This window comes from Cervus elaphus, chromosome 30 (assembly GCF_910594005.1).
Source record: "Cervus elaphus chromosome 30, mCerEla1.1, whole genome shotgun sequence".
NCBI lineage: Eukaryota > Metazoa > Chordata > Mammalia > Artiodactyla > Cervidae > Cervus > Cervus elaphus.
Genome location: NC_057844.1, coordinates 16,419,916 through 16,437,561, shown reverse-complemented (window position 1 = coordinate 16,437,561; position 17,646 = coordinate 16,419,916). Strand labels below are relative to the sequence as shown.

The following is a 17,646-nucleotide window of genomic DNA, read 5'->3' as shown; positions in this document are numbered from 1 at the left end:
GCATCAATTCACTCGTGTGTGTAAATGTAACTATTGTCATTAAGATGAGATAGCACACCACCTGGTAAGAGAAAAGAAGATACCCTATGAGATAACGTGGAGATAAAATTTTCAAGCACACCATATTTATTTGGAATACACTGAAGCACTTTTAAAACATCTTTGCTCCTCACCCAACAGTGACTGGTGCTCACTCCTTTGTAAAAAGAGATAGGAACTTCTATGGATTAAAGCAAAGTCAAGGAATCAACCAGCAATAAAATAAAATCAGAGTTCTTAATACTAAGATATACAGTCTGCTTTCCTGAAAAAATAGGTGATAATTCCTAGGACTTTAGAGAATTTTAAGTAGGCTAGAACTATAACGACATACTCTAGTCTGGATGTTGTGGCGATAACTCATTAAGAACCTTGTAAATTGCTCCTTTTAACTGTTACCCTCCTAAACTCAGCTGATAGCTGACATGCTTTCGGCAGAATTTGTTTAGACTTTATGCCCAAAGTTCTCCTCTGTTCGTAAACCACTTGAGTAAAAAGACAAACAACCCACCTCCTGTCCACAAGTGGAAAAAAGGATTCCCCGCTCACCTTCTGGACGCTCGACAAATAACCGCTTCAAGCTCTGGTAGGTGCCTATCTTGATGGTGCCATAGGAAGCCTGGCGTAACATTGCCGGAGCGATCCTGCCAAACCAAGGGACAAAGAAATTCTTCAAAGTCACTGAAAATCCTCTAGAGGGTGCACACAAGGGACAGAATCATGTTATCTGCCTTCCGCAAACTACACTAAGATGGATTTTTCTTAAAGTTCAAAATTCAGCAAAAACACAGGCAGGTTCGGTCAAATGTGTGCAAGTTATTAGCTCCCTAAGTGATAGTTCAGCCCACTGTATTTATCCTCAGTGAAAATGTACACAAATACGTGAACACAGAGTTCTCTTTTCCTGATCGTGGAGGGCTTTCCTTCCTCAGGACAGGGCCCCTGATGAAATCTGGCCTCTGCCAGCATCCTCCAGGGTTTCTCTGAAGTTCACCGCCCGCCTCCCCAGGGGCCTTATTCCAGTTATTCCCTCTTCCTCCGGGGACCTGCCCTGATCCCAGAACCACCCTGTGGCATTCACACTCACAGGCACTCCTGCCGCACTTACCACTTCCTTCTTAGGCTGCAATGGGGCTTCCCTCCAACTTCTCCATCAATAACCTCCCCCCACCAAAATGGACCCAGGGGACATCTCAATTACTAAATCAAATGACGCTTTTCAATCAGCATCTTATGAAGCCTTGTCGCCTTTGTGGTATTTGCTCCAGCCCACCCTTGACCCTGCTTGCAATCATCTCCTCCCTAAGCCACCTTAAGTTCACCCTCTTCCATTCCTCTTCTTTCTCTGCACATCCTACCTCTGTCCTCTGGGGGGCCAGGGGATTCCGTCCTTCCTCTCTCCCCTCCTGGCTCCACACACTCAGCAGATGAGCTCATCTTCTTGCATGGCTTCAACTGACCAAAGACTGCTGACTCCTAAACTCGTGTTTCCAACCCTGATTCTAGGGTGCATTTCCATCTGCTTCCCAGATTTCTCAACTCACATGCCCTGCACCTACCACCACAGCAAGAGTCCACACCGAGCTAATCACCCCTACTTCCAAACGATCCGCTCTCCTCTTCTGGGTCCTAGACCAAGGAATGGAACCTCCGTCTGCATACTGGCCGGAACTGAAGAGACATTAGCCTGTCTCCTCCTTCCCCACCACCTCCATGGATGAGGTCACACACTATGTGGATGCTCTGCCCTAAACAGTTCCTTCAGGGCAGGAGCTGCTGCTGGACACTACCACCCAGCTCCCTTGCTAGCTGTTTCCAGGAGGATTCAGCAGGTAGAAGGTGGGAGAGAGGGGAGGAGGGGGAGGAAGAAGCAGAGGGATTTCCTCCTCTTCCTTGGTACTAGCAGAGCATCCCTCGACCACTCCTACAGGCTCCTTCAAGGCTGCAGCTCTGGTAGGCTCTGAGAACACTATTCCTTTGTCCTTGTTCCTTTGGTCCTAGCCTGTGTAACCATTTCTCATTTTGCCAGTTTCTAGGTAACCCTTCGATTGTTCCCTTAACCCTTAAGCAGCCCTTTTATTAAAGTGAAAGTGTTAGTCACTCAGTCATGTCCATCTCTTTATGACCCCATGGACTGTAGCCTGCCAGGCTCCTCTGTCCATGGGATTCTCCAGGCAAGAATACTGCAGCGGGTAGCCAATCCCTTCTCCAGATCTTCCCGACTCAGGGATCAAACCCAGATCTCCTTCACTGCAGGCAGGTCCTTTTCCACTGAGCCACCAGGGAAGCCCCTTTCATTAAATCTCCCTTCGTTTAAATCATCCAAATGAATGATCTCCTGCAGGGCCTCTGATAGAGACAGGGTCCCATCTTAATCACTTTCCTATCCAGCGCCTACAGCAGAATGTTCCCTAAACATTGGACTAAAGAGAAGCTGTTCACTGCAATTCTTGTCCATGGAGAATAGGACATCATTTTCATTATAATAAAAAGCTCAGTAATAACCCAGAAGAGGAAAAAAATAAACTACAGAATGTTTCAAAACAAATGTAATTTTTGTACCATTATCTGTATTTGACTATAGTAAAAAGTTTTACCACAACATTCACTACATAAAACACGTAGATAGCCTCCAACTAATAAAAATAAATGGGAAAAAAAAAAATGAGCAGAAGAAAAAAAAAAACGTAGAAAACAAAGTTGAAATGAAAAAAATCAACCATTGCTACTTGCTCTTTTCAAATACACCCTAAACTTGTACTTTTTCTCTGTGAAGTCTCAGTGTGAAGTCTGTCCATTTGAAACGTCTACTTACCCCGAATATAGCGCTTTCAGGCCTTCCTCTCTGCCTATCCTCACTAATGCGTGCAACATTCCTCGATACCTGATTTCTTTAAAGTTTGCATCATTCTTCTGGCCTTGAATCTGGAGCCGTGTCTTGGTTAAATCAATTGGAAAGGTACCTTAAAATTTTTCAGAAGGAAAGGTTTCACTTAATAGAAAGAAATTCCACTAAATAAAGGATACACAGTGACTTATTACTGAGGAAACATTCAGACTAAGAAGCAAAATTAAGAATTTGATACTTTGCAGTCTTCTACTTATTTAAAAAAAAATTAAGAATCAAAAGTTTTTTTAAGAATCAAAAAGTTTTAAGAATCAAAAGAATTAAAATTAAAAATTAAGAATCAAAAGAATCAAAACACTATTTTCTTTTCCATATATTTGCATTTCTGTCCCATCTGTTTCTACATAGGATGTGAAGAGGCTGCACTGCTGTCTAAAGTAGGTACTTGGAATGCTTTATACAAACAGGATATCCATTCTAAACTCTAAGTGACTGGGAATTCCCTGGGAGTCCCAGTGGTTAGGACTTGGCTTTCACTGCTATGTCCCAGCTTCAGCCCCTGGTCGGGGAGCTAAGATCCCGCAAGCTGTGCAGCATGGCCAAAAACTAATCATAATAAAATGATATAAATAAAATAAAAGCTACTATTTTTCACACATGTGAAGGCTAATATTGTGCTGAGTATGAGTGGAGACAAATGCCTTTTCTAAAGGAGTTTCTTACTGTGTGTTTCAGCTTAAAAGTGACCCTTGCTGCTGCTGCTCAGTCACTTCAGCCGTGTCCGACCCTGCGACCCCATGGACCACGGCCCGCCAGGCTCCTCCGTCCATGGGATTCTCCAGGCAAGAACACTGGAGTGGGTTGCCATGTCCTCCTCCAGTGATAAAGTAAGAAGTGAGTGAAGTGAAGTCGCTCAGCCGTGTCCAACCCTGTGACCCCATGGGCCATGGCCTGCCAGGCTCCTCCATCCACCGGATTCTCCAGGCAAGAACACTGGAGTGGGGTGCCATTTCCTTCTCCAGAAGTGACTCTTAATATAAGCTAAAATGTTTAATGTAGTACCTAAGACAGCGTCCATCCAAATACACACACCCGTACACAGTGACTGTGAGTCACTGTGTCAGTGAGTCCAGAGGAAACCGAAGGCAGGGGCGGGTGGGTGAGTGGGCAGAGTCCCAGCCCATCGGCTCCAGGCCCTGCGCTCACCCCAGGGCAGCGTCCCTCCCAGGTCAGCAGTGACCCACCTAGCACCCGGCACGCAGCAGCATCTCAGTCAACGTGGGTTTCACTTTGTTTTGTTTTCCTTTTGGCCACAGCAGGAGGCTTGTGGAATCTTAGCTCCCTGACCAGGGATCAACCCGGGTCCCGCAGGCAGTGAAAGCAGGAAGCCCTAACCACTGGACCGCCAGGGAATTCTCACCAATCACCAACACGTGTTGAATGAATGATTCGAGGAATAAAGAAAGGAGCACACGGGCCATGATGGGAGACGGAGCTGATGAAGTCAGCAGCAGGACACGGACAACGAGCATGATGGGAACACGATGATGCGGTGACGGCTGCTCACCTCTGGCTTGGGAAGATCGTGGGGCCCCCGAACCTCTTTAGAGTCAAATGTGTTCACAGGGACAGAGTGGGAAGGACAACAAGGAGAATGAGGACAGATGTCAGCCAACAATGATTCATGGGGCTTCTGTTAGCAACAGGTTCAACCTTCTCCCCACTGAACTTTGAACCCTAAACTGCTAATAAGCAGTCAGAGTCATTGTTTACGTATTTTTTTTTTTAATATTTATTTGGCTACATCATGTCTTATGACAGTTGCGTCATGCAGGATCTTTCCTTGTGACAAGTGAGCTTAGCTGCCCCATGGCGTATGGGATCTTAGTCCCCAAACCAGGGATCGAACTCATGTCTCCTGCATTGGAAGGTGGATTCTCAACCAATGGACCACCCAGAAAGTCCCTATTTTGTCTTAAAAGATTCCCAAGAGGAGAAAGAAATTTTGAATTCTAAGACGAAGTGTTTGAAAATCTCACATTCTGTGTTTGAACTACATTTACACCAGTCTTCCAATATCCAATATCCAATATCCAATTATCATGACCAAAGTCTAAGCCTGGTGGATGCAGCGGGCAGCTGGCCAGCCTCTGCTCTGGGCTCCTTACTTACCGCACTCCGCTGTGATGGAGGCCAGGCCTCCGTACACGAAGGGCTTCCAGTTCAGGGCCGACATGCTCACCGCTGTCTGTTGTTCACAGAAGCATAGCCTCCAACGGGGTTTTTCCTGGACACAAAAGTAAGACGTTTCAAGGGAACTTCTCACACAGGCAGTTTCTTTTTTAAACTTGTGTTTCACTTGGAGATGGGCTTCCCTGGTAGCTCAGATGGTAACCAAAAAAATCTGCCTGAAATGCAGGTTCAACCCCTGGGTCGGGAAGATCCCCTGGAGGAGGTCACAGAAACCCACTCCAGTATTCCTGCCTGGAGAATCCCATGGGCAGAGGAGCCTGGCAGGCTACAGTCCACGGGGTCGCAAAGAGTCAGATGAGGGTGCCACCAGACGCTCCCGTGGAAAACCCCACAATTCCCAAGGTGATCCTCACCTTATAAAGCGAAGCACCCTATCTCCTAAACCCCAAATCACTTTATACGTGGACTTATGTAATAGGCCATAAATAATCCAAAATAATACCTTGAAATGCGTTATGTGTATAGTGTGATACAACGAAGGCGATTTTCTGGGTGGCCCGTGTTATCTTCAACCTGTTCTTCAACACTCAATAAATAATTGCTAAATTTGCTATTTGCTATTAGCTTGCCACTGTCTTAGTGAGTCCCTCCTGGGAGGCAATGAAGTCCTTCAGATTCACAGAAGTAGAGAAATGCTGCAACCCAGTGAGTGTCTCAAGTTAAAATGGTAATTATTGACCTAAAAGGGCCACAGTATACTTCCAGTGTATAAGTGTGACCTCTCTTCTCTTACCCACAGTGTGTTACCAGCTGTGAGGAGGCCTGGGATGAAGAATCAAGGCAGACTATGGGGTGAGAGCCTCATCACTTCCTTCCTCGTTCATAAAGCCCCAGTTAACCTCTAGGTTTTTCAATTCGCCATCCTCTTCATCAATGAAACATCCAAGACAACCAGTCAGGGGTAGAGCCCATACCTTTCTTCACTAGGCGAAATAAAATGCCCAGCTTTTAGGCCTATTGTGGAAATTAAGTATATTTTTTAAAACCAACACAAAAAAGACACTCACAAAGGTTGCCTTCCATCCTCCTTTGAGTCCACACGCCCTCACTCACCTGCCGCAGCCAGGTCCCCACATTCATTATATGTTCTGCAGCTTCATGGGATTTCAGCTGGCAAATCTGGGCTTGCGCCCACTGAAAGGAGACACGGAAACTAGCCCACTTTTGTGTATATGCTATCGACTTTAATTCTTGTCAGTTTAAAGTAAAATTGTATTTAGTTGACCAAAAAGTTCGTTGGGGTTTCTTGTTAAGATATGGAAAAACCGGAATGACCTTCTGGACCAGTAATTTACTACAGTCATTGGCAAGCAACATGCCCAAGGTTTTTACTTTGTAGGTCCAGGGAGTCTTCCCAGGCCTGTACTTCCCAGGAGACCTCACACAAGTCACCACTAATGTCAGTTCACAAGATGGCCAATTGGCTTGCTTAAACCAAGAGAAAACACAGGAACTCAAAGGGGACCCTGGTAGACTGATAAACTGGCATCTATTCCTCATTTATAGACGTTAACTAAATTCAGAGTGGCTACAGATGGGTAAGATAGAAGGCTCCCTAAACACGGAACTTAAAAATCATCATGTTTTATGTATTTTTATACCAAAGAACAAGCACCGCTCCCAAAAACTCATCTAATATCCTTGAAGTTTAATATTTGTACTTAACTAATTCTTAGCCTTACTGAAGTCATAAGATAATGATTAACACTCTAAGTTACAAACTGTAAAACACTAAATAATAAATCCAATAATCCATGTACTGTCCTCAACCCATTCTTGAATTTTGCTGACTTCAAGTTTATAACCACGTAACAGTGACATGCAGAAGTACTGTAGCTTGCCATTACAAAAGTGTTCAATATAAATGATTTCAGTGGATCCCCCCACAAGAAGTTTGGGATAGGACAGAAAAACAGACCAGGAAAGCCAGTTTCAGGAACGTGCCTTGTCCAAAGCCACATGGCCAAGGGGGCAGAAATGGACCTACGACCCCCAAACTTGAGCCCAAGTTTCCTGTTCTTTCTGCTACTACCTGAGGCTATACATGATCAAAAGGAATGGTGGTGTTTTAATTGAGCAGAAAATACTACTAAGCAGCTCTGAATACTACTGATGAGACACATCATAGAAAGAATAGAAATGTGCTTAATTTAAGAGAAAAGTCTTAACAGAAATATATATACTCAAGTGAAAGTGAAGTCACTTAGACTTGTCCAACTCTTTGAGACCCCATGGACTGTAGCCTCCATCCATGGAATTTTCTAGGCAAGAGTACTGGAGTGGGTTGCTATTTCCTTCTCCAGGGGATTTTCCCGACCCAGGGATTGAACCTGGGTCTCCTGTATTGCAAGCAGACGCTTTTACCATCTGAGCCAACAGGGAAGCTCCTAACAATACTCAGAAGGAAGTCAATTTGAAACAGTCAGTTCAGTCGCTCAGTCGTGTCCAATTCTTTGTGACTCCATGGACTGCAGCACACCAGGCTTCCCTGTCCATCACCAACTCCTGGAGCTTGTTCAAACTCATGTCCGCTGAGTCGGTGATGCCATCCAACCATCTCATCCTCTGTCGTCCCCTTCTCCTCCCAATCTTTCCCAGCATCGGGGTCTTTTCCAGTGAGTCAGTTCTTTGCATCAGGTGGCCAAAGGATTGGAGTTTCAGCTTCAGCATCAGTCCTTCCGATGAATATTCAGGACTGATTTTCTTTAGGATTGACTGGTTTGATCTCCTTGCAGTCCAAGGGACTCTCAAGAGTCTTCTCCAGCACCACAGTTCAAAAGCATCAATTCTTCAGTGCTCAGCTTTCTTTATGGTCCAACTCGCACATCCATACATGACTATTGGAAAAAACCATAGCTTTGACTAGACAGACCTGTCAGCAAAATAAAGAGGAATCAGGTGGAAAGGGAGGTGAGAGGGGGGATCGGGATGGGGAATACATGTAAATCCATGGCTGATTCATGTCAATGTATGACAAAAACCACTACAATACTGTAAAGTAATTAGCCTCCAACTAATAAAAAAAAAAAAAAGACTGTCTCTGCTTTTTAATATGCTGTCTAGGTTGGTCATAGCTTTTCTTCCAAGGAGCAAGTGTCTTTTAATTTCATGGCTGCAGTCACAATCTGCAGAGATTTTGGAGTCCAAGAAAATAAAGTCTGTAACAGTTTCCACTGCTTCCCCATCTATTTGCCATGAAGTGATGGGACCGGATGCCATGATCTTAGTTTTCTGAATGTTGAGCTTTAAGCTTTTTCACTCTCCTCTTTCACCCCCATCAAGAGGCTCTTCAGTTCCTCTTTCACTTTCTGCCGTAAGGGTGGTATCATCTGCGTATCTGAGGTTATTGGTATTTCTCAATCAATTTGAATAGGGATAATTTTTCCAATACACAATATACAGATAGTACTATTTTTTCCAGAGTGTTTTTTACTGAGGCAAAATTCACATACTGCAAACAAAGCACCAGAGCAAACAACTCAGGGGCACTTAGTACCTTCAGAGTTGTACCAGTGCCTCTATCTAGTTCCAAAATATTGCATCACCCTGTGGTCAGTGAATTGGAGGTTCTTTCTTCATAATGAAAGAATTCGGAGATGAAGCAGAGAAATCAAGAAAGTAAAGTGAAAGTTTATTTAAGCAAAGAGGGAGAGTAGGCTTACAGGTGAAGAGCCGCCACCCACAGTTTCTTTGGCAAGCTGGTTACGAGGAGCATACAAGTGAAGGGGCAGAATATTTACTGGAGAAGGACAAGCCTGGGGGTCATATTCCCTGATTTTCATCCCAGCCCCATTTTCCTGAGGGGAAGAAGGATTTTTGTCTTAGGGATTTAGCTCAGATCAGAAGCATCATGGCATCAGTGCAAGATGCGTACTTCTTATATCTAAGACTTTGCTGTTGTTGAGTCGCTCAGTTGTGTCTGACTCTCTGTGACCCCATGGACTGTAGCCTACACCAGGCTCCTCTGTCCATGGGATTCTCCAGGCAAGAATCCTGGAGTGGGTTGCCACTTCCTTCTCCAGGGGATCTTCCCCACCTGGGATTGAACCTGCATTGGCAGACAGATTCTTTACTACTGAGCCGCAGGGAAGCCTTATTGTAAAGGGAGCACAGTGAGCAAAGGATTACATTTGGATGCAGGGGATTCCCATCTTTCCTATATTTCTTTGTCTGCTTTTCCAACCCTTATCACCCAAAATGGTGTCGCTTCCTGTCAGTCTGAAGGTTCCTGCTTTCCTTTATCTGCCTATGGATCCTCGCTGTTTACAAGATGCACTTGGCCCCTGCCCCCATTTCTCTACTCACACCTAACCACCTGCCTACTGCAACTAACAACTCCAAAAGGAAATCATTAACCATTCCCCACCCCTCATGGCCTCTAGGATTATTTTCTTGGCTGTGACACTATATGTGCTGAGTGGAACACGGGACTCCTTTTAGCAGCTCCTAAGGAAATGGCACCCCACTCCAGTACTCTTGCCTGGAAAATCCCATGGACGGAGGAGCCTGGTAGGCTACAGTCCATGGGGTCGCAAAGAGTCAGACATGACTGAGCGACTTCACTTAGCACTTAACCTGTCTGAGGAGCTTCTCAGAAGTACAATACTAAGGGCCCCACCCACTGAATGAGGACCTCAGGGGCATCCCCAAGCATCAATGAGTCAAATAGTGATGGCAAATAACACCTTGGAATACTTATCACTTAAATAACTTAGGTAGTTGATCAGATAGTGACGACACTACAGATAGTTCTTTTGATTCATCTTATTTAGCAGTGATTTTTTTCCTACAGTGTAGTGGAAATGCATACATACAAAATATACACACACACACTCACAAACACAAAAGACATCCTCTAAAATGTCAGCAAAAATGTATGGGAAATGGATTTTACCTGATCTCTAATTAAAAATGTTTTTAAAAAACTGTATCGTATATGACTTCATGCCATCTCACCCATTAAATCTGGCTTCCTGTCAATACTTTGTTTTGCTAGTTTAGTTTTAATGAGATTTGGCGCTTTTTTTTCTGTCGGGCTTTAAGATTAGGTTTTTTAGTTATAATGTTAAAACCCAGAGGTTCTGGGTTATACTCATATGCAAATACTCAACTAGGGTGCCACATTGCAGTGGCGTTGCCTCCCACGGTTTTGAATCACCATGGATGAGGCACACAGCCACCCGTGAGTCCCCATTCAGATGGACCCTCACAATACCTTATCTTCCACAAACCAGAGCCCCTCTGGTATCCCTGGTTAAACTGTACGAAAGTACTTTCTATTCAACTACTAACAAGATGTTTAAAAGTTAACTAAAAGTAGAGTAAAAATAACTTTGAAGCTCTTCTCTTTTCCTCTCCCAAAGCCAGGACTAGATGCCTGACTACCGTGCCTTCCCAGCTTATTGTCTGCAGAATCAAAGAAGGAATAACCCGGCTTAAAGAACAACCCAAGAGCATCAGTAATTGGGCAAGCATCCAAACAAGAGGTTCTGATTAATACTGGAATAGGAGTCTGTAGGTCCAGTAAGCGTACTGGCCAAAGTTAGCTGTAACAGGGCTTCAGCTACCTGGGGCTGAAATCTCTCTTCAGCATTTCAACCATTTCTTTGTTTTGGAGCTCTCTTTGGAGGGATTCTCCTCACACACATTCCTTAACTCGCTAGTTCAATTTTTGGCAAAATCCCAACTCTACTCAAGTGCCAAGACTGAAGGCCAACACAGTCAGGGAGGCTGAAGTGTCCCTTCACAATCACTAGTGTGTGAGCAAGAGTTCAGCCTGAGATTCAGGGAGGGACTCACAACTTGCAAAAATTCCAGCGTCCTTCAGGGGAAGTGGCTGTTGATCACTGATCACTTTGCTCTCTTCTTCGGGCCCTGCTTTCTAGCTCAACTAAAACCCAAAGACCAATTCTCTAAGCTGTGAACACATTACTGACAATGGCCGTCATTATTAATACATGACATGTATTAATGTCAGGCACCGCTCTGTTTTCCACATAAAAGATTTTGGTTAATCTCCATGACCTTATGCAATAGGCATCATCACGTTTCACAACTGAGGACAGCCAGCCTCAGAGAAGGAAAGTGACTTTGCCAAGTCACACAGCTATGGACTCAAAATGAGCTCTCCCTGAGGGAAAGCTGATCTTCCTCTACTTAACTACAAAGCCAAACACTATTTTCCAAAGACTGTTTTAAAAAAACACTGGCGCAACTAATAAGAATACAATAAAAAGCCAGATGGGGGGGTGGGAGGGTAGGAAATCAACATACTCAAAATAAATGTATGATTTTCCTGAGGGGGGTATATAAACATTTCTTAACTATTAACAAACAAAAAAGTGTTTCCTGAGCGGAAATGCCTATATAAATTAAGAATTCCAAAGCATTCTCTCTACACTTAAGATACGTTACGTATCCTATTACATTTTCTATAACTTTAGCATTTATCTTCCCCTTACGGCATCTATACAGCTGCAAAGAGAGGTAATTAAATACAGCAACTGCTGCTGGAACTTCTGAAAGCTTTCCAAGTTTCTCTTATATAATTAACTCTGGGTAAGTTCTTTCAGTATTACAGTGCTCCCTTTTCAGTTCCCAATCTTAAACCGCAATCCAGCCTCTCAACTTCGGTGCGCTCATCAAGCTTTGTTCCCCGCGGGGCTATCTTCCATGGAATTTTTCCTATTTCCCACTCTTTTTAAAGGTACAGGACGAAAAACAAGCTCATCAGATTCACGAAACGTGGGATTTTAAAAGAGTCTTAGGAATCTATCTTATCTCATATGAATTAACTGAGTCACAGAGCTTGGCAGCAGCAAAATCAAGAGCAAAATGTACGCCTTTCAACTTTTCTCGCAACAGAAGCACGAAGCTAGACTCGCGCAGGGCTACGACACGTTCAGCAATTCTTGCGCAGGAACAATGTCATTGCAACCGCTGTACACGAAACTAATCACACCTAAAACTATGCTAAAACCCTTAGCTACACTAACTTTCCGAGCAAATGAATTCCACCAGTCCATGAAAACGTGAGACAAGCTGGCGTGTTCCAGGAGCAACTCAAAGAAGAGAGGGCCCTTTCCCAGAGCACGCAGCTCGCCCGGCCCAGGTTGCACACTCTTGAATGAACCGCAGGTGTGAGCGATGCAGAGGAAGGTGAAACGCACCGCTGCTGCGAGGGCGCACACGCCGGGATGCAAGACGGGCCTCACACCTGATCTCGGCGACGCTGGGAGAGAAATCAACCCCCATGCAGCCGAGTGATGAGAGCCAGGAACCGGCCCTCCTGCAGCATCGGGCCAACCGCAGGCAGCGGCACCACCAGGAGGGGGGCGCACCCCGGGACCTCGCGCCCCACTGAGCCGGAGAGCAGCAGCAGCCCGGGAAAGGCCCCACCCGCGCCGGGGCTCTCCAGGACCCGGCCCCGCTCCCCAGCCCCCTGGCCGCGGCCGACCAGGCAGCGTTGCCGCGTAAGGGCCCGGGAGTCCGGCGCCGGTGCTTCTGGGCGCTGCGGGGCAATGAGGGGGCGGGCCGGAGGAGGGGCGACAGGCGCGGTCGCGGCCGGAAAGCCAGGCACTTACCCGGCGGCTGCGGCCCTGCGCCTCCTCGGTCCCGGGGTCTGCAGCAGACGGAACCGGCGGCCGCGCGGGAGCTGGAAGAGAGGCAGTAGAGAGGCGGGGGCGGCCCAGGGGCCCGCGCGCAGCCCCGCCCCGGCCCCGCCCGCCGGCTCGGCTCCTATTGGCCGCTCCCGGCACAGGCCACGCCCAGGCCGCGTCCCAGGCAGCAGGGGGCCACCAGGGGCTTTGTCTCTGGCAAGGGTGGGAGCTGCCCTGGTCGCGGTGACGCCTCCTACGGCCTAGAGATCGACGCCGCAGTGAAAGAGAAACTTAAGAGCCATGAAGAGCCCTCTGCAATCAGAAGTAAACTTGCTCCCTTTTTATTTAAAACCCGGCTTTTTAATGTGAAAATTTATAAACCAAATGAAGACTTGTACAGTAGACTCTGCACTAAATTTAATGCTAACATTTAACAATACTTGTGTTCTCTTTCACTGTATGGGGGTTTTTTTCCACCCTGAATTATTGGAATGTTGCAAACAACCCTGCTTCACCCCCTAAATACTTCATCATTAGGATAAGCAAGAAATGTATTATTTACCGTTTCAGTCCAACCCAATACACTGTCCATATTTAAATTTCTTTTTTTGTCCCTAAAGGTCACAAACACACACATATTTTTTACTTTTTCAGTTCAAGATCTACCCAGGATTACCCGAGTACTAATACTCTCACTTTTTTTTTTTAAGCTAGCTTGCAGGATCTTTGTTATTCCAATCCTAGATCCAAACCTGGCAGGCCGACCGTGAAAACACCCAGTCCTAACCACTAAGCAACCAGGGAATTCCAGTACTCTGAAAAAAATCTTTCATTACTTTGACAATTTGGAAAGTCCAGGCCAATAGTAGACTCTAAGAGTATGGGGTTATTGAATTGTTTATGATTAGATGCAAGTCAAACTTTTTAGTAAGAGAAGTCAGAGGTGATGCTGTCTATTTCCATCCAGAGACACCGTATCCTGCGTCCATGTCAAGCCTGATCACTTGGTCAGTGGTGGTCTGGCAGTCCTCCACAAAGATCCTCTCTCCCTCTGCAACAGATAATACCTGTATTTTGTTTCTCCTCCTTCCCTTCCCCTTCACAAGTCTCCTCTTCTTTTGAATAACAGCATGAACTCTGGTGTTCCTTAAAATTCAATTTAATCCAGTTATAACCAACTACCAATATTATTTGTGGTGTTTGAATTTTTTGTGACCTGTGAAAGTCCCTTCTCGCACTTTCCTTACATATATCCTGTTATCTTTTTTTTTTTTAATATTTATATATTTGTTTGTGCTGGGTCTCAGTTGCAGACTGTGGGATCTAGTTCCCTGGCCAGGGATAGAACCCAGACCCCCTGCATTGGGATCAGCCAAGTCTTAGTCCCTGGAAACCAGGGAAGTCCCCATCCTATCGATCGATCGATCAATCTTTGAACACCATCTTGCTTTCTGACATAGGACCTGCTAGCTCTCCTTGCATTTTCTCTGCCTGATGCAGAGAAATCTTAGTTCCTTTTAGTAGGAAATAGTACTTGGAAAATTAGATCTTAGTGTCCAGGGTGCTCATTGCTATTGGGATGTTATTTCTTCTAGCCCCTTTCAGTGGACCAAATGTATATATATTCATAGAGCTATAAAACACTAAACAGTATACTCTTTACCCAGATATATTTTAAAATCATGAGTTCATATTGATACCTCCAATTAAAAAGTCAGCATCTCGAGGTTCATTCTAGCCTTCCTCTTTCCATTTTATATTTTTCTTCTCCCACAGTGAAAAACCCTGGTTACTAAGAAAAAGATGTAAAATATGATGTCAAAAACAGTAAACATGGTGGGGAGAGGTAAAAATGCAGGAAAACTCTGGTTCTCATCAGCATCAATGTATTTACTGGTTTATTCTATCCTATAATATAGACAAAAGAGCTGTGACTTCGATACTAACACCAGTAACAAACCTAAGTTTAAGATTTCTTTGCACTTTTTTTAATCTTTGTAAATACATCTCTTCCCAAAGGTGTAAAGCGAGAGGATGGTGATCAAAAGTTACTTGAATTCATCTGCTTTGCAATATTGTTGTGTTATCTGCGTGATACACTGTGATACAGTGTTAGGTTTGTTATTTTTATTTGCATAATTTTAGTTTGCTTTTTTCATCTTTCTTATCTAGCTTTAATTTTTGCATGTATAAAGTGTTCACTTGGTTCAAAATCAAATCTTCCAAACGTTTTCAGAGGAGGAAGCCTCCCTTCCTGTTCCCTGTGCTCTGCTCCCATCACCGCCTATCACTAACCACTGCCATTAGTTTCTAGTTTATTCTCCCACTCCCCCCAAAATTAAGAATATGCATTTGTTTGTTATCTTTTGCTGTAGGGTTATGTTTTGCAAAACAACAAACATATATTACTTCACAGTTTCTGTGCATCAGAAACCCAAGACGGGCTTAGGTAGGTAGTTCTGGCTCCAGGTTTCTCACAAGAATGTATTTACTATGGCACTCTGGACTGCAGTCCTCTCAAGACTGGACTGAGGGGAGATCTGCCTCCAAACTCAACCGGCTGTAGGACTATTCTCTTTCAAGCTCCCTCACAGGGCTGTTGGCATATCTCTGGTCCCCAGTGCCTGTCGGCCAGTGAATTCGTTTCTTGGGGCTGCCTTAATAAATTACCACAAACAATATAGTTTAAAAAAAAACAACAGGGGTTTACTCTTTCACAGTTCTGAAGGCTAGAAGTTCAAAATCAAAGTGTCAGCTGGACCACATTCTCCTGAGGCTTTTTCTATGGAAAGACAGAAATATGGAAAGAATCCTTTCTTGCCTCTCTTCAGGCTTCTAGCACTTACCAGCTATCCTTTGTATTCTTGGCTTGTAACTGCATAACTTCAGTTTCTGCCTCTGTCTTCATCTCGCATTTTTTTATGTGTGTGTATGTCTGCGTCCAAATTTCCTTCTGCTAAGACACCAGCCACTGTATTATGTTGTTTAGTCATTAAGTCGTGTCTGACTCTCTTGCAACCCGGTGAACTATAGCCCACCAGGCTTCTCTCCATGGGATTTCCCAGGCAAGAATACTGGAGTGGGTTGCATGTCCTTCTCCAGGGGATCTTCCCAACTCAGGGATTGAACCTGTGTCTCCTGCATTGGCAGGTGGATTCTTTACCCCTAAGCCCCCAGGGAAGCCCCAAAAGGCACATGCCTGTGTATAAAATCTGCATTTGGGACTTCCCTGATGGTCCAGTGGTTAAGAATCCTCCTTGCAATACAGGGGACACAGGTTCAGTCCCTGGTCAGGGAAGATTCCACATGCATCAGGGCAACGGAGTCCATGCACCACGACTACTGAAGCCCTCACACCACGACTAGAGATTCCCTGCGCTGCAATAGAAGATTCTGCACAACTCAACAAAGGTCGTGAGTGTCACAGCTAAGACCAGACGCAGTCAAATAAATCAATTAATTTAAAAAAAAACCCTGCATTTATTGATGCAAAGCCCTCTTCCAGGAATCTTTATATTCAATGGTTCATTCATGCTGAAAGATATTATTTCTATGTTATAGATGAGGAAATTGAGGCTGCAGGAGGTAACTGGTCTATGCCAGAACCCTCTCTCTCTCATCCCTTTTCCTATTTTTCTTTAGCTCAAGCCCTGGGCTGGGCTTCAACAACCCTACTTCCACGCTCCAACTTGAGTTCTAAGTGAGACCCTGGAGTTTTGTCCACTCGCTGATTTGATGTCAATACAGTTTGGACCTGTTTGAGGTATCACGTGATTCCTGCCATAAAGACAAAGGTAATCCCCAGCCTGTGGGGACAGTCACTGGGATGCTGTTCTTTCTAAGGCAGGGAAAAAAGAACATGACTTCTACCTCCACTGTCATCTCACCAAGTCCTTTCCAGTCTCACGACTGTGTGACACACCCTTTCCTATAGATTCTTTAGATAGCCAAACTCCACTGTTTCCCTGTGCCCCACCAGCCTCTGCTAATATGCACATCATCGTTAGTACTACACACGTAATATTGTTTATATTTAGCATGAAGATCCCTTTCAAGTATAAAGATCCCTTTGTAACGTAAACTAAATTTTTAAAAAGACTGGAATCCCTGGAAAATAAATGGTAGTACTTTCAGCATCTATCAAGAAAATTCACATTGAATTGAGGACCCTCTGAATAACCTTGGGTTCCCCCAAGGGTCTTGATCCACGTGTTGGAAATTATTGCTCTAGGGAATACTAACATGGTGACATCATCATAACCAGTTTAGAAAAAAACAAAGAATAACAGATGAAACAGTAAGTCTAGAAACAAATCTACTAACTACTCAGTGCCAGTCCCTGCTAAACACAACTAATTTTTCACCTATTCTTTGCTTTCACATTTGCCCTATAACGGCCTTTCGTGTGTGTGTTTTATCTGACTACAGTCAAAATACGAGAGGCAGTGCGGAAATGGAGACCTGGATTCTATTCAGCCCTGGCCACAACTGTTTTAGCTCTCTGACCTTGATTAATTAACTTCTCTAAGTCCTCAGCTGCCAAGTACAAACAACACCTAACTTACAGAATGTTAAATGAAGTGACATGCAAAAATGTACTCTGTAAAATGTAAATGATGTAGAAACATCTTCTAAATTCATCTGGTGGGGCTTCCCTAGTGGTCTAGCGGTTGAGAATCCGCCTGCTTATGCAGGGGACACAAGTTTGACTCCTGATCTGGGAAGATCCCACATGCCGCAGAGCACCTAAGCGCCTGAGCCACAACTCCTGAAGCCCGAATGCCTGCCCGGGGCTCCACCACAAGAGGGGCCACCGCAGAGAGAAGCCCGCCGCGCCAACGAAGAGTGGGCCCCGCTCGCCACAACTAGAGGAAGTCCTCTTGCAGCAGTGAGGACTCAGCACAGCCA

At 44.8% G+C, this 17,646-nt stretch overlaps 1 protein-coding gene and 1 long non-coding RNA gene across 6 annotated transcripts in view; one reads left to right on the top strand and one right to left on the bottom strand.

The window, feature by feature from the left end:
- Positions 1–17,646, bottom strand: part of SLC25A30 (solute carrier family 25 member 30) — an 89,422-nt gene that overhangs the window by 10,682 nt on the left and 61,094 nt on the right. For 4 of the 5 annotated variants that reach the window (XR_006338958.1, XR_006338959.1, XM_043892320.1 and 1 more), the window contains 3 exons: positions 5,060–5,174; positions 2,855–3,002; positions 589–683 (listed from right to left, as the gene is read on the bottom strand). Coding sequence is in view for 3 of the 5 variants with exons in the window: in XM_043892320.1 (XP_043748255.1) it covers positions 589–683; positions 2,855–3,002; positions 5,060–5,174 (358 nt within the window). In the remaining 2 variants the exon portion in view is untranslated. Of the gene's footprint in view, positions 1–588; positions 684–2,854; positions 3,003–5,059; positions 5,175–12,723; positions 12,838–17,646 lie in introns of those variants that run through there. The other variant, XM_043892323.1, reaches the window with a different exon arrangement.
- Positions 12,932–16,489, top strand: LOC122686951. Its single transcript, XR_006338960.1, has 3 exons — positions 12,932–13,062; positions 16,007–16,152; positions 16,381–16,489. It is a non-coding gene; the product is annotated as an uncharacterized LOC122686951 (long non-coding RNA).